Source organism: Pavona decussata, unplaced genomic scaffold (assembly GCF_977016875.1).
Source record: "Pavona decussata unplaced genomic scaffold, jaPavDecu1.1 SCAFFOLD_48, whole genome shotgun sequence".
Taxonomy (NCBI): domain Eukaryota; kingdom Metazoa; phylum Cnidaria; class Anthozoa; order Scleractinia; family Agariciidae; genus Pavona; species Pavona decussata.
Genome location: NW_028145470.1, coordinates 5157295 through 5171867, shown reverse-complemented (window position 1 = coordinate 5171867; position 14573 = coordinate 5157295). Strand labels below are relative to the sequence as shown.

Here is a 14573-nt window from a genome sequence, read left to right as displayed (position 1 = left end):
CAGTTTATGACTATGCGAGAAAAGCAGATCTTAGCAAGGGCTTTTGGAATCCAAAAAGAAAATTGGGGGTAACCACGCATTTTTCAGAGATAATTAAACATTAATATCTCCAAAAAACGCCAAAATATAAAGCAATGTATGGGATTTTTCCATAAATTGAAGCTTAATTATCTCTGAAAAATGCATGGTTACCCCCAATTTTATTTTGAGATACCAAAAGCATTTGGTAAGTTCTGCTTTCTCCGTATAGTTTTAAACCGCGCAAAAATATTCCTGTATTAGTAGGCACCACCCATAGGAAACCCGAGTATCTCGCGATGCGCAGAACGTATGCGCAGTAACAATAGTAGGCACCGTCCTTAACAAGACGCGACATAAATGGCATTAGAGTACCCTAAAAGGTGATACGTAATTAGTCGATGGCGAGCTAGTCGCGTGACGCAAACAAACGCGAAACGTTGCGATCGACCACGTTAGTGTCCATCAGTAATTACATTGTGGGCGTAACTTATACAGGTAAATACTGAGCAGGAGAAAGTATGTTGGAAGAAGAAGGAGAAGCATGTATACATTTAGAAAACGGGTAAGAGATGTAAACGTATAGAAGTTGACACCAAGTAAACAACTGGACTTGAAAAGTAGTTCATCAGTAGACTGATCCTCTCAATCTTTTAATACTCAATATGCAATGAGTTGACTCTCGTTTAATGGATACCTCAATTACTTTTCCTTTCCAAAGTCAACACTTGAATTCTAACTTTTGAGTCTGTGGATGAAATCCTAAAGTATGACCATTCAAATGAAAGCTACTGAGCAGTACTTTCCTGTGGCGCTCTTTACTATGCTGTACAATGTGGTTCTAAATTTTGAGTCTCTAGATGAAGTTTAAAGTGCAACAATTTGTAATGAGAGCTAGTGAACAGTACGTTCCTCTAGCGTTTATTATATGTATGCTGTATAAGGTGGTTCTAACTTTTGAGTCTGTGGATGAAACCCTCAAGTGTGACCAATCAAATGAAAGCTACTGAGCAGTACTTTCCGGTTGTGTTTTTATTATTTATATTTTACAAAACTGCCAAAAAACATTTATTGTAAAATAATAATTATTAAACTGTAAATAAAACAGTTGTTAAGGCGGAGATCACACGATACAGTGTCATGTCATAATAATAAGTCAATTATTAATATTTACTATTATAATCCTCTTAAAAAATAACAGCAAAATACAGTGCAGTTTCACTGCTAAGGGAATTGTCTGTCTTTCTGTTCATTTATTGCCAAAAAAAACGACAACAACGTTTGAAGTCAGTATTATTTTTTTCTTGTGAACTAACTCTGCACTATCTTCGAGTCGCTGTGGTTTCAATAGCACTGGCTTCACTATCTACCTACTTTGCTAAGAGAAGAATTTAACTCCGAGTCCACTCTCATCAGTTGCATCAGGAGCCTCAAACATCTGTGCTTTTCCCTTGGCTTCAAGTTGACTCAAAGCTTTCTTCAGCATCCACATATCAATGCCATAAAATTCTGGTGAAAAAATGAGCCAAAAACATGTTTTCTGTTTTTTGAGCCCGTGAGAGAACCAGACAACAGTGATACATGTCATCTTTCCAATTCGGATGAAACTTGGCCAGATTAAAATACCCACTAAAGAACTCTAAATCACTTGGCCAGATTGAAGTACCTACCCAAGAACCCGAAATCACAGGGTGGGCAACCATTGCGACTTTTCCCTTGGAAGATAGACCATCTCCCCCTGTTTTTTTTTTTTTTTGCCTGAAATCCCAAAAATTCCACTAAGATATATAAGCATCAAAAGTAAACTCGGCTCCTGTTTACAAAATACAATGAATGTTATTTTTGTTTCATATGAATAAAGATACAGGACCTGTGTCAGTCTACTTCCTAGTCATTTGGAAAAACAGAGGTGCCAACCCAGACCTGTCAATACTTATCCACGTCACGAAAGATTTGACACGAGGGCAAATTGGCTCAAATTCTGATCCAAATATCGCCAACGTTCAACATTCTTTTTCAAAACAACTTTTGCCACGGTTAGACCCGCCCTTATTCTGACACAATCAAGAATAAAAATTTTGGCATTTGTTATTTTTTGGCGACAAAATTCGTTCAATTCACGTGACCAGAGACTGCTTTGAGCACAAAGACAAGGATCAAATCTAAGAAAAAAAATACAGGATCGATACATGAACGTAATTTCTAGGTTAATGAGATAGACAATGTCTGTAAATACACATATATCTGTTAAAGCAAGCTGAAGGTAATATTCATTGCCGCAGTTTCTCTCAAACTAATAGTAATAACACATGAATTTGGCTCTCACCGTTCTAAAAGTAGGAATCGACGGTCGTAATATTTGAATTCTAAAGCATCAAGGTGTAACATTGGAGCTTCCCTGGTCATCATCTTGTTGTTTAGAATGTTCCTGAAACCCTCCTGAAACATCGTACTTCACTTAAGTTTACAGATAGTTATTTGCAAACACGCACTTTCATTACACGTACTCGTCACGCCGCATACGAACACTTTAATCCAAAGTAGTACTCGTCCCTGAAATCGTCGTTGACCGTGACAGTCGGTCGGTTATTAAAAGACAGTTTAGACGGTGTTTAGCAAAACCACGTTCTAAGCCATTTTCAATTTTGCCAACAATCATATCTAAACATTGTCTGCTGCTGACAGTAACAAGAAGACTTGCATCCCAGACGAGAAAACTATTTATCTACTTAAAATAAACCACTTAGAAACAGATTTGGAGGCCCACTGATTGTTTTAAGCCGCGGCCTAAGTAAGACTCTGTTAAATAACTCGCCCATAGAGTCCTGAGCTCGCACATTGGTTATCCAGTCCATTTTGTTTCAAAAAAGTTGAATCTTTTTCTAGCTTCGTCGGGCAGGCAATTAAACACCATGGCTTTTACTTCGGGTAGAGGAGCACAGAACGCGTCATCAGAGTGGAATGAACTTAAAGCAAAATTTTTCATAACTTGATTAAGGCACCGCAGAGCCAATTTATGCATGAAAATATTAAATACACTGTGCTGTTTTGGAAAATGCGGAAATATGTCTTGAATAATTAAGTTACCAACTGTGGAACTGTGTGTTAATTGGCAAATTAACTCCACGCTATGACGAAGAAATGCCCGTTTTCCTTAAATAAAGGTAAATGTTCTTCTCTCATCTCGACTTTTCTCTTAGCCATTTATTATTAAAAGAAGACTTAGGACGCAACACCCGAATTCAATCAGGTTTTGAGAAAAATCTCTCCTGAAAATGAGCGATTTGCTACAACTGTACAAATACTCCAACACCCCTAAGTGTGAATATGCTTTGCTGTTGAAACTCATAAAATTATGTTATCATTTAAATGACAGTTAGTCTTTAAGAGTAACTGCGAGTGGAATTTATTTTTCTTGGAAAAGACAACTGAGCAGGCTACTTTCTACAGGGCTTACAATTCTTTCTTTGAACAATGACGTCCTCGCTCTTACTACAGTTTCTAGTATTAACGAAAAAAAAACCTGCAGAGGACTTTAACACAGCAAAAACAGACGAGAAAAAGATTATGCAAGTTGAAAAAGTCCTAAACTGCCAGTGACTGTTCTTAGGTAGTGGATGCATTAAGAGCGCAGTTATTACTAAATGTCATTGTTTGTTCGTGTCTTTGCCATGATGGAAAACTGAATCAGACTCAGTTTTCAGTCGCAAGACACCGTTGTCCCTTAATACTCGAAATTAAACTATTCTCGTCACATTTAGTTTTGTTTGCATTTTCTGTGTCAGTATTTTGCTCTGTATTTCTGCAGGAGTTGCGTCACGATAAACTTGACTAGTTGTAACCTGCCGAAACTGCAGGTTTTTTCTCGGAAAGCGGGTAGCTGTGCACAAGGCTAAGCTAGCTGCGCCGGGCAAAACTGCAGTGGTTAATTTGGAGAAGAAACTTGAAATGTTCTGCAATATGCAGTTTAAGGACGTTCGCGCTAATTGTTCATGCGCATCTTTAGTGCGCAAGTAACGCACACGCCACGCAATGTCACGCGCAATTCATGGTTGACGATACACGGAGGTAAACACACATGTCGGCCGATGTGACAGCATTAAAAAGGGGAAAAGGGGGAAATTCATTTCCGTTGCACAGTTTTAAAAACGAGAAAACCAAAACTCGACGTGAAACGATTAGACGGGTTAAGGTTGCAACAAAAAGTCTAAGAAAAGGCGTTGATACGGTCCTGCGGGTATTTTGCGCCAAGAGATTTATATATTTACATGACTCTCGATGTGACAAAATAATTGAAATGCAATACTTTATGTAGTCTATTCGTCAAACGAAGTCACCTTTAAGCTTTTTTAAGTTTTGATAGTAAACGAGAAAGTCTTACCTTACAAGAGAGCAATTTTATTGATCACCAATTCCGTGTACAATCAATCTCCACACATACCCATTCTAGGTAAATAAATAAGCTTACTTCTCACATTTTCGCCTCGCTAACGGCTATAGATGCATTTTCTTAGCATTGGCTAAACAGCTGTATAAGTTTTGAAGGTAGAATAACAATAAACAACTTAAACGATCAGAGTTTTAACAGCACACTCGAACGAAAACATTGACTCGAGCAATCATTGTGAGCTGTGCATGATGGGATAGATATCCCTGTTTAGGTTCCAGTGCTTCTCTGACCTGTCACGCAAAAACGTGACTTTGGAATCTGTCACCACAGCGGCTACCTTGTCTTCATTATAACTCTCTTAGATGTCTGGTGACCCCCACTTTTTTTTTAATTGATCACTTTCTTTATCGATTGTCTACGTTTTACAGAAAAATGAAAAAAATCTATGGGGCAGAAGTTTGATTATTTTCTATTTTTCTGTCCACGCGCCACCGAATTGCACTCTTTTTTGTCTGTTTGACGATCGCGAATGTCCTCTTTAAGGGCTACATTTAATTACAAGGATGACACCAGTTAGACTAATTTACGAAACATATACGCTTAGATAAAATTTGACTAAAATAGTTTGTCTTCAGTTACTCATCTTGAATATTTCAAACTTAAAACTGTGGAGATCATTTTGAGTTACGAAGGCCCAACTTTTCAAAATCAGAGTATTTTTCCAGCACTGTATCTCTGAAACGAAGTCGGTGACCCCCAATTTTTTTTGCATTTCTGACATCAATAACTTATTAGCTGACCATACCTAAAGTATGAAAAAAATCTGTGGGGCAGAACTTTTTCGCGCGAACGTCCTTAAGACAAAATCGGCGTTATTGAAATTTCTTTTACCGAAACAGAAATAATGTTTTAGCGTGACAATTTTATAAACCAGCTCAAAATTATGATGTCTATTGAATTCAGCGTGTGCGATCGGACTGACAGTATTCCTATTTTTATGTACGTGAGAGCTGGTCTAGTATGTGTTAACAAGGTAGGGCAAGCTTCAAATGGAATGAGATCTACAGATTACCTTTTACAGTAGCTTTGAACACAAAAACTAAGGCGCGAGTTCCAGTACAAAATTTTGAACAGATACTTATGCCTCATTCACACCAAGGCTTAAACACGTTTAAAGGCTGTTTAGTTAAACACAGTTTAAAATTGTTTCCTTTCGGATTTTTGTCGACTACAGATTTAGCACAAATGAAAGCATAAGTTAAAGTTTACTTGAATCCTATGTCAAAGCCAATGGTTCAGCTTTCTGTTGCCAATTTACATTTTGTTAAACCTGGTTTAATTAAACATGTTTTGTTAGTGTGAATGGAGCTTTAAGTTAAAGTCCGGCCATTCAAGAATTTATCCGCTCAAGCCCTCATTCTGACCGAACATTGTCCGTCGACTTGCCATGTTTTCGAGCGCCGTGAGGAGTCGAACGTATTCATATAATAGTTGATTACTGCGGTCGCTGTGATTATTGTTAACATTACTAAGTATGCTTCTTTAGAGAATATAGCATGAGACAAAGTCTTACTAAGCTGGTGTCTCCATTAAAGTTAACTGTGCGCCACAAACCCCTGAAAAAGGCTGGAACCTCGCCAGTTGAAAAATAAAACACAGAGATATAAACCTTACGGAATTGTACTGTATACGTTTACGACATAGTCAACAATAGTTGTTCCTTATACTGACTTGCAAAGACGAATTTCTTATCGTAACATTACTGAATCAATATCGTCAGCAAACTGGTATGTTCTGTGTTTTAGCCAGGTACGTAACATCTATATATTTTTAATTGTATAAATCGAATATACCCAAATCAAAATAAAATGAGCAGGTTTCTAGGAGATGACAAAGATCTTAATCAAATTCTGTAATTGAAACATGCTTTCCGCTACTGTCAATCTCTTGGGAATTCTCAAGTTTTGGAAAAGAAAACAAGTCTATTTGGAAAACTTTTTCGTTCCATTTGATCTTATTCTTGGAAATACATGTAGTCAGTTGACATTTCCAGAAATGTAACATTTATTTCCTAATGTATCGATCGTTAGTCCAAACCGATAATATCTTTGTTCCTTTGAAAGTTTTCACCGTTCTCTTTTTTGTAGTTTTTTGTTTCATTGCATGAGGTGTATTTCTTTAAGCTTGCGTGTACTTCATTTAGGTGTACAATTGTTGTACGTGTCAGTCGGGCATTGTGCAAGCTGTTTTGAATTTAAAAAATCAAGTGTGTAATTTAATCATACTTTCTGGACGCGTGTGTCGCTTGGAAGAAAGAACGAGGTGGTGCCGTGACATGGGTTAGTGTTGACAGGTCGTGATTGGCACCTGTCTTTCCAAATGACTAGAAAGGTGGTATTGGAGACTAAACAGGTACTGTCTTTATAATTATGAAATAACAATAAATTCATAACAAGAGCCGAGTTTACTTTTGATCCTTATTATAATGGAATTTTTGGTGTTTGAGGCAAACAACCAGGGGGGTGGTCTAACTCCCAAGGGAAAAGTCGCAAAGGTGGCCCACTCTGTGATTGAGAGTTGTTGTGCAGGTCCTTTAATCTCGCCAAGTTTCATCCAAACTGGAGAGATGACATGTATCACTGCTGCCTAGTACATGAGACGATCAGCACACACTCATCAGTCGTAAACAATTTTAATGATTTAGATTCACAATTTGCAAAATCAACAAGTATTATTGTTCTGTCCTAAATTATTAGTACTATCCTCTTTAAACAAAGGACTTAATTACTTTTTGTACAGGAAACATTTCAAGCGTTAGTCCTTCATTAGAGTGAATTGGTCGTTTTGTTTCCACTCTCCACCGATGCAGTTTCTTTAAAAACTAACCCCCTTATCTATTAAGATAATGAACCAACTCACCTTCATTTACTGTGTCATCTCCAGCTCTTAACTCAAACAATGTACAAACTGTGTCTGTCATTCCATTTTCCTGTACCTAAAGTCCAACATCCAAATTCAACGATTAACCACTTGTCGCAAAAAACGAAACAAAACAACAACAACAACAACAACAACAAAAAATTGAGATGAATTCTCAAATTTTTTTTTTTGAATTTTTAAGAAAATCCTTAAAGAAATTTAGGGCTAATACATGAAAGGAACAGTTGTCAATGAGAAATTTGACATTCACATGATTCTGTTGCTTTGCTTTTATCTATTATCGTGCTTTTGAAACATAAATAAAAAAATAAATGAATGACTTTGTTTTACACTGCTGTTAATCAAAAGTACATGTACATAAATGGCTCCCCCTTAAAATAACAAGCAGATGAAATTGATAGACATTTCAACAAGAGTTCCAGGTAACTTTGAAATTGGGGAGTCAATGAAGAGTTTTGAATGGTCAATAGCCTTGGTTCTCTCTAAATCTTCTTAAGCTTGAACCATTTAATTCTTTGGTCAGGAAGCAAGCTTTTTCACTTTTTTAACCTGGACCGCTCTGTTATTTCAAACACTGAATTATTACCAATCACGCACATGTATGACGTTTTAAACCAGTTGAACTGAAATTCTTTGTTTTCTGAGATGTCTACAGTCAGACATAACAATGGCTGATGTGTGTAAAACATAATCATTAGCTGAGAATCCATGAAAAGCACTAATTATAAGGAGTTAAAAAATAATTCAGAAAATAACACATGACCAATGATTGCTGAAAAAAAAAATCAACATGTACATGTGCTGAGAACAGATTGAGTAGAAAGTTTTAGGTGATGGGCTAACCACCAGTTACCAGAAAAGCCTTGGTTACAGAAACCATCATTCCATGGGCTGCTGTGGCCCACGTTTTGGAGTGAAGTAAAAAGGCAAAAGAAGAAAGAGAAAGAGAGAGAAGTGTTAGATATGAAGATCAGTCTGTATGTACATTCTTACCCATTTGAATATTAGTGAAGCCCATTCATCTGGAGTTCGCCACATCACAAAACATCTTTGTTTTCTCTTGTCCTCCCATTCAATATTACCTACCCAATAATAGTTTATTTATAAATTTATGGTTAGTTATATTTTCAGGATTCAAATATCTTATTATATTTTTTTCATTTCTCCCTGAACTGTACTTAAAGGGGAAGTGTCACCTATTTTAGTGTCACTTTGAATAGCCAGAAAACATATTTGTATGGATGTAAATGTCAAAGTAATGATTAGGTTTTGTTAACAACAACCGTACTAGTTGACAGAAACTGTTTTCGTTCATCTTTGGCTGCAGATGGCTAGGATGGAAATGGATTACAACTTGAAAAGATTGGCCTGTGTTTACAAGTTCCTCCTAAGCATATTGGAAAAATGGCTAAAAACTTATTACAGTTTATTCTTGCTCAAACAAATCATTTCACATTTTCCTCTTGATGCCGTGAGAACAATTTATTTCAAGTTAAAGGGAACCTCCACTCTCACAACAAATTGACGGGTAAGCGTTGGAAATAGTGTCTAAATTCTAAATATTTGTCTAGAACGTAGAAATGACATTCAAGTGTGTTAAAAATTAGATATGATTATCGACAACTTTCGCTTTTAAATTTCCTGGGAGTAGCCATTTTGAATTTGATGATGTGTAATGGTTGCCACTATTGTTATTCAGCAGAAGTTCTTTTGTGTAAAACAATTGAGCAACCTTATTACGTGATGAAATCCAAGATGGTGGCACCCGGGAAAATATTCAAAAGCGAAAATAGCCGATAATCAAATTATCTTTTTTCTGACACTGAAACATTATTTCCATGATTTCCAATGAAATTTCAAAGACAATTGTATTTTCAATAATGTAACGTTAACATGTTTCGAGAGTGGAGGTTTCCTTTAAAGAAGAGGTTCTTAGTTCTTGAGCAGTTTTGACCAACATACAGCAACATTCTCCTTACTGTGTTCCATACATTTCTTATGGTATAATAAGGAGAATTTATTTAAACATCAAGACATTCTGTTGGTGATAATTAAAAATTATTCCACGAGCGAATGTCGGATATGAGATGATAGATAGCCATCATCTCATATCCAACAAGCACAAGTGGAATAAGAATTTTTGCCAGATCTTGCTCATTTCGCTTTGAAAGAACAACCAGAAGACAATTTAACGCTCGGCATTCTTCGGGCATGGTATAATGGCTCATATGCCATGGCTGCTACGTCAATCAAATCTCTGGATTGCATTATACAATTGTGGGGGGGGGGGGGGGGGGGTGTACTCTTGGAATTGACTGGTGCATTATATAAAACCACTTAAAAGCAAAATCATGTCTTCTCTCATCAAAATTTGTTCCATGGGCATAGTTGCCTTGGTGACAAACAAGCGCCACTATGACAGCTCCTGATAAACATTCTACCACCCAACTAAAAGGGGAACAAGAAAAAGCAGTTCAACTTGAAATGAAGAAATAATCCTACCTTTTAATCTAAGCTCTTCTAAAACAAGATTTATGGCATCTAAAGATAGCTTACCTGATCAAAATGTTAAGGAACAAAATCTGAAGTGTGAAAACTGACGCTTCCAACTGAGATACAACTGAGTTCCAAGCAAACAAACCCTTTCTAAACTAAAATAATATGTATTCAAATTAACAAGGATACGATCAATTTTCTTGTTGTAAAATATGTTGCTGGACTGTGCTTCATTGACATCAAGGATGTAGCTTTTGTGATGTTTGTAGTAAGCCAGTATAAGATCGCACCACCCATCTAGCTGTTTTCTCCGGGTGTCTAAGTTTGGTTGCAGCCTGCAGAATTACTTTACGTTAACATTGTGACATTTTATACGGATATAAACTCGATTTAAAGACTACTTACGTGAAAAATGGCGGAAAATTGTACTGCCATGGCCACTCAAAACCGTCCGCCATGTTTAGATCTGGCCAGGCTGAGCCAGAAGAGAGCGGAACCTGGGAACGAAGTTGGTGATCACCGCGCCAGGGCCCACTCGGTATACGGAAGCAATATGGCGTCCAGTTGATGCATAAGCAGTGTAAGGAGGAAAAGTGTTTGATTTACGGTAAGATTTTTTTCAGACTAGATTTCTAACTCTTAGATTAATCTTTGTATCAAACTATAACAAACACATGCATTGTTTTGTGCTATGCGAGGAGGTGTCGTCTCCTGTGTTTAGCACCGATTTCCCATCCATCTGATCGAGATTGTCGAGTCTGTCGGTGGAGAGCGTAAAAAAAAGTTGATGTGCAAAGAAAAGTTAAAAGTGTTGCAGCTTCTCTTCCCATACGGTCCCACCTGCGTTATAGAATGCATGCCTCCCCCCCCCCCCCCCTTGCCCGCCCCAACCCCCGCACAGAAGGAAGGGGGTAGGTGTGGCTCAAACTAATTCTCACTCCTAAAAGGCAATCTATTCTCATAAATTGCTTGGAATCTCAGTTCTTATATAAGCCCAAATTCACACCATCTCTTTAATGTCTCACTGTCTCTTATATTCCAGATAACAACAATCTGTCAAGTTCTAATGTCAGTACTTGCCAGCTAAATATGTCCTTGCACACTGCAGTGCGAACCAACAATGTCAGTGAAGTTCAAAACCTATTGCAGAAAGAAGATATACATGTGAATGAAAGAGATGTTCATGGTAATACTGCATTACATTTAGTAAAGGATAAAGCCATAGCATCTCTTTTGGTTGATGCAGGTGCTGATCCTAACCTGCAAAATGAAAATGGTGATACACCACTTCACACATGGCATGGGATCAACTTGGAACATTGTGTTCCTGCAGATTCTGAACCAAGGTGTACACTAGAAATCATATCTCTGCTATTAGAAGCTGGAGTGTCACCCAACATTCAAAATAGCTATGGCTACAATGCTCTGCACTCTTTGTTCGTGCATGGTGGTATCGCAGGGCTAGACATGGATGGTTATTTTATAAATGACTTAATCTCTCTATTTCTCAAATTTGATGTTGATGTGAACATGGGAGATTTTGAAGGGTGTACACCTTTACATCATGCTGTCAAAGAACCCCATGTTCTCAATGCTGAAATGCTCATAACTTCAGGAGCTCAAGTTGATGCTAGAGACTATCGAGGAATGACCCCACTACAGCATATCTTCCACTCTGACAACACAGAGATGGCGCAGCTTTTATTGAAATACAAAGGGGATATAAATGCACAAGACTTAGATGGTCGCTCTACACTGTCCACAGCTGTAGAAGTTGGTAATGATGAAATGGTGCAGTTTCTGTTGCAAGATCCCCATATCTCTGTCAATCTTGCAGATAAGAACAAAGTTACCCCACTTCATCTTGCTGCAGCATTTAAGCGTATTGAATTGACTGAAATGCTGATCCAAGCATCAGCAAACTTGAATGCCTGCGATGCATTGAATGCGACTCCACTACACTATGCAGCCTATGGGGGTACACCAGAAATTGTTACACTGCTGTTAGAGGCTGGTGCAGATGACAAACTGATTGACAATGCTGGGTGGCTTGCAGTACAGTATGCTCTTTCAAGACACTACTATCACACTGCTTTACAGTTTGGTGAAGAATTCGTTCATGGTGTTGCAAGTTCCAGAGATCATGTAAATGTTGCAGGCAATACAATTGAAGACATTATTTTGCAAATCCTCCCTGCTGATGATATCTTTACCTTGGTAGTTCCTGCATCCAAAGTGTACCCAGAACCGTTTGGCGCTTCTTCTCCTGTACTTGATGATTTGGTGGAGTATACGAAAAACAAATCTGCTGGGACTTTTTCCAGCTATCTGAAGGATATGTGTGATGTGCCAGGCATTGGGCGCACCTCTGCAAACATACCGGATATCGTTAACGTGAAGCCGGAAGTCGATGATTTGCAGTTGGAATTTGATGAAAAGGAATTGGCGGATGGTAATGTGGGGCCAGAACTTGATGATAGGAAGCCAGAAGTTGGAAACGTTGAACCGGAAGTTAGTATCGTGAGACCGGAAGCTTGTGACGAAGAAGCGGAAGTTCATGAAGCGGAGCTGGAAGGAACGGAAGCTGGTAACCAAAACGCGGAAACTCATATAAAGCCGCAAGTCCATCACGCGGTGCCGAAAGTGTCTAACATGAATGTGGAAGTTGAGACCATGAAGCAATGTATTGAGAGGTTCATGTTGAAGTGGTCAGAAAAAATTGCAGACATTGATGAAAGGTTTTCCGGTACGTTGCTCCATTCTGGAAGCGTTTACGAGGGCACCAAGGTAGGAGATCCAAACGAATTTGATTATATGCTATGCCTAGAAAAGTTAGCACAAGAATGCTTGATCACTTTTGACGGAGTCACCGAATACGACAAGATAACAGTTCACAAGAACTTAGAAGAACCGGGAAGTATTTATGGCGATCTTTTCGACGCAGAGCAACTGGAAAGCGGAAGGGTTATGAGTGCGTTTGTTGATGTTGCAAAGAAGGCCTTGACGAAGCTTGACTACAGCTTAGTACCCAAAGAGTTGTACACTGAAGGCATCACAGAGCATACTCTTATTGAAGACACTTGGGCCTTGCATGGTACAGTCACTTGTAATCTGAAATTCAAATGGGTTGGCGTGTATCACAAACAATTGGTGATTACTGTAGACTTGGTTCCTGCTATTCCAGTTCACCACTGGCCCCAGATAGCCCGACAAGCGAGTCATTTGCTAAGTGTTGATATCAGATCACGTGGTTGTCATTTGGTTCCCAAGGCTGGTTACTGGAGACTTTCGTTTTCCTTGGCTGAGAAGTTGATCATGGAAAGTCTATCCGATGAGCAGAGGTCGGCGTTCATTGGAGCAAAAGTGATTCTACACCCAGCCGTGTCTTGTAAGATTATGATTTACGATGATAGCTACATCTACAGCGAAGAGGAATGTACAAATGTTGATGTTGGAATAGAAAGTAACAATGACTTTAAAGTGGAGACTGCTCTGGATGCTCCAGACGAGAACAATGATGGTGGCGATCAGGAAAAGGAAACAATGCGAGATAATAAAATTTCCAGTAAGTAAATCCGACGTTTTGCCCCTAGTCAACCTTTCACACACCAACTTTTACCGAAATGCTACACCTTTCACATTAATAAAAAAGAACTTATTCTCCTCTCTTACACCTCAAAGATGCGTCAAACCCTCCTGTTTTTTTTTTGTGTAACGTAATCTGTGCGTTGTAATTTCCGGCCAGGAACTATCCTCGGTTTCTGCTACCCGATTTAATAATCGGATTTAAAATGACCCATTTGGTTACAGTCCATTTTTCTGACCCTTTAAAATTTTCCTATCCTTTGGCATACAACGAGGGTGAAAAGACACCCCTTAGGGGAGGTTCTCCCCGTACAATCCACTATCATTGATGTAGAGTACCCACCTCCCCCTCCCAGACTCAATGTATGGCAGAGCTCACAGTTTATCATCTTTCTTTCACCAGAGGTTTCCAGTGTGACGAACGAAATTCCCGATGCCAGTTCCACAGTTGGGTCGAGTCATAGCAGAGAAGAAACCCCTATGTTACTAGCTGGCATGGCAGGTAGAACTGTTTTGTCACAATCCGGTGAAGCCGTTACGATATTAAAGTTAGCCAATGCAGAAGATTGCCAGATGTTTCAGGAATGGCCACAAAATGAACCAGGTGCTAGAGTAGATCTTCACTTACTCAGGGACATTGAACTTACTTTAGATAGCAGTAGTGATGTGCCCGTAAAAACTATTCTCCCATTTGACGTTGTATCCACATATTTGTTGAAGAATTTGTTTTTCAACTGCATTGAGCAAAACGCTCAAGATGGTTCGAGAAGAACAGTCACCACTGAGGAACTCTACAGCAAGCTGCTTCATTCTTTGAAGGAATCTCGATCTATTCCTTATTATTTCGTACCAACACAGGGATTTGCTGGCCTGGAAACATTAATTGACGATGACCGGTGTGACTTAATGTTGGTTAGCACGACAATACACAGTTTACTGAACGTTGTTTAACTTCCAGCTGTTTGTGACTTACCCTTTGTCCTAGAGGTTTTCTTTTGTTCTTTCTTCTCGCATCAACAGCTGCTTAATTTTGTTTGAGGAGAAAGGCTGAAAAAGAACACCTTTGGTACCAGACGTGCGTTTCTCAAACTCCCGCGAAAATATTTCGGGCTCGGAGTCTTTTACATACACAAAATTAATTACC

General features: G+C 38.5%; 2 protein-coding genes across 2 annotated transcripts; one reads left to right on the top strand and one right to left on the bottom strand.

The window, feature by feature from the left end:
- Window positions 1-680: 680 nt before the first annotated feature.
- On the bottom strand, window positions 681-10341 carry LOC146481935 (vacuolar protein-sorting-associated protein 25-like). Its single transcript, XM_085108137.1, has 6 exons — window positions 10250-10341; window positions 10034-10179; window positions 9851-9904; window positions 8342-8430; window positions 7328-7403; window positions 681-1527 (listed from the first exon to the last, which is right to left on the bottom strand). The coding sequence occupies exons 1-6, from the start codon at window positions 10300-10302 to the stop codon at window positions 1397-1399; spliced, it is 549 nt and encodes a 182-aa protein (XP_084964263.1). The 5' UTR covers window positions 10303-10341; the 3' UTR covers window positions 681-1396.
- A 53-nt stretch (window positions 10342-10394) lies between these two features.
- Window positions 10395-14573, top strand: LOC146481934 (uncharacterized). Its single transcript, XM_085108077.1, has 3 exons — window positions 10395-10451; window positions 10887-13409; window positions 13833-14573. The coding sequence occupies exons 1-3, from the start codon at window positions 10412-10414 to the stop codon at window positions 14378-14380; spliced, it is 3111 nt and encodes a 1036-aa protein (XP_084964203.1). The 5' UTR covers window positions 10395-10411; the 3' UTR covers window positions 14381-14573.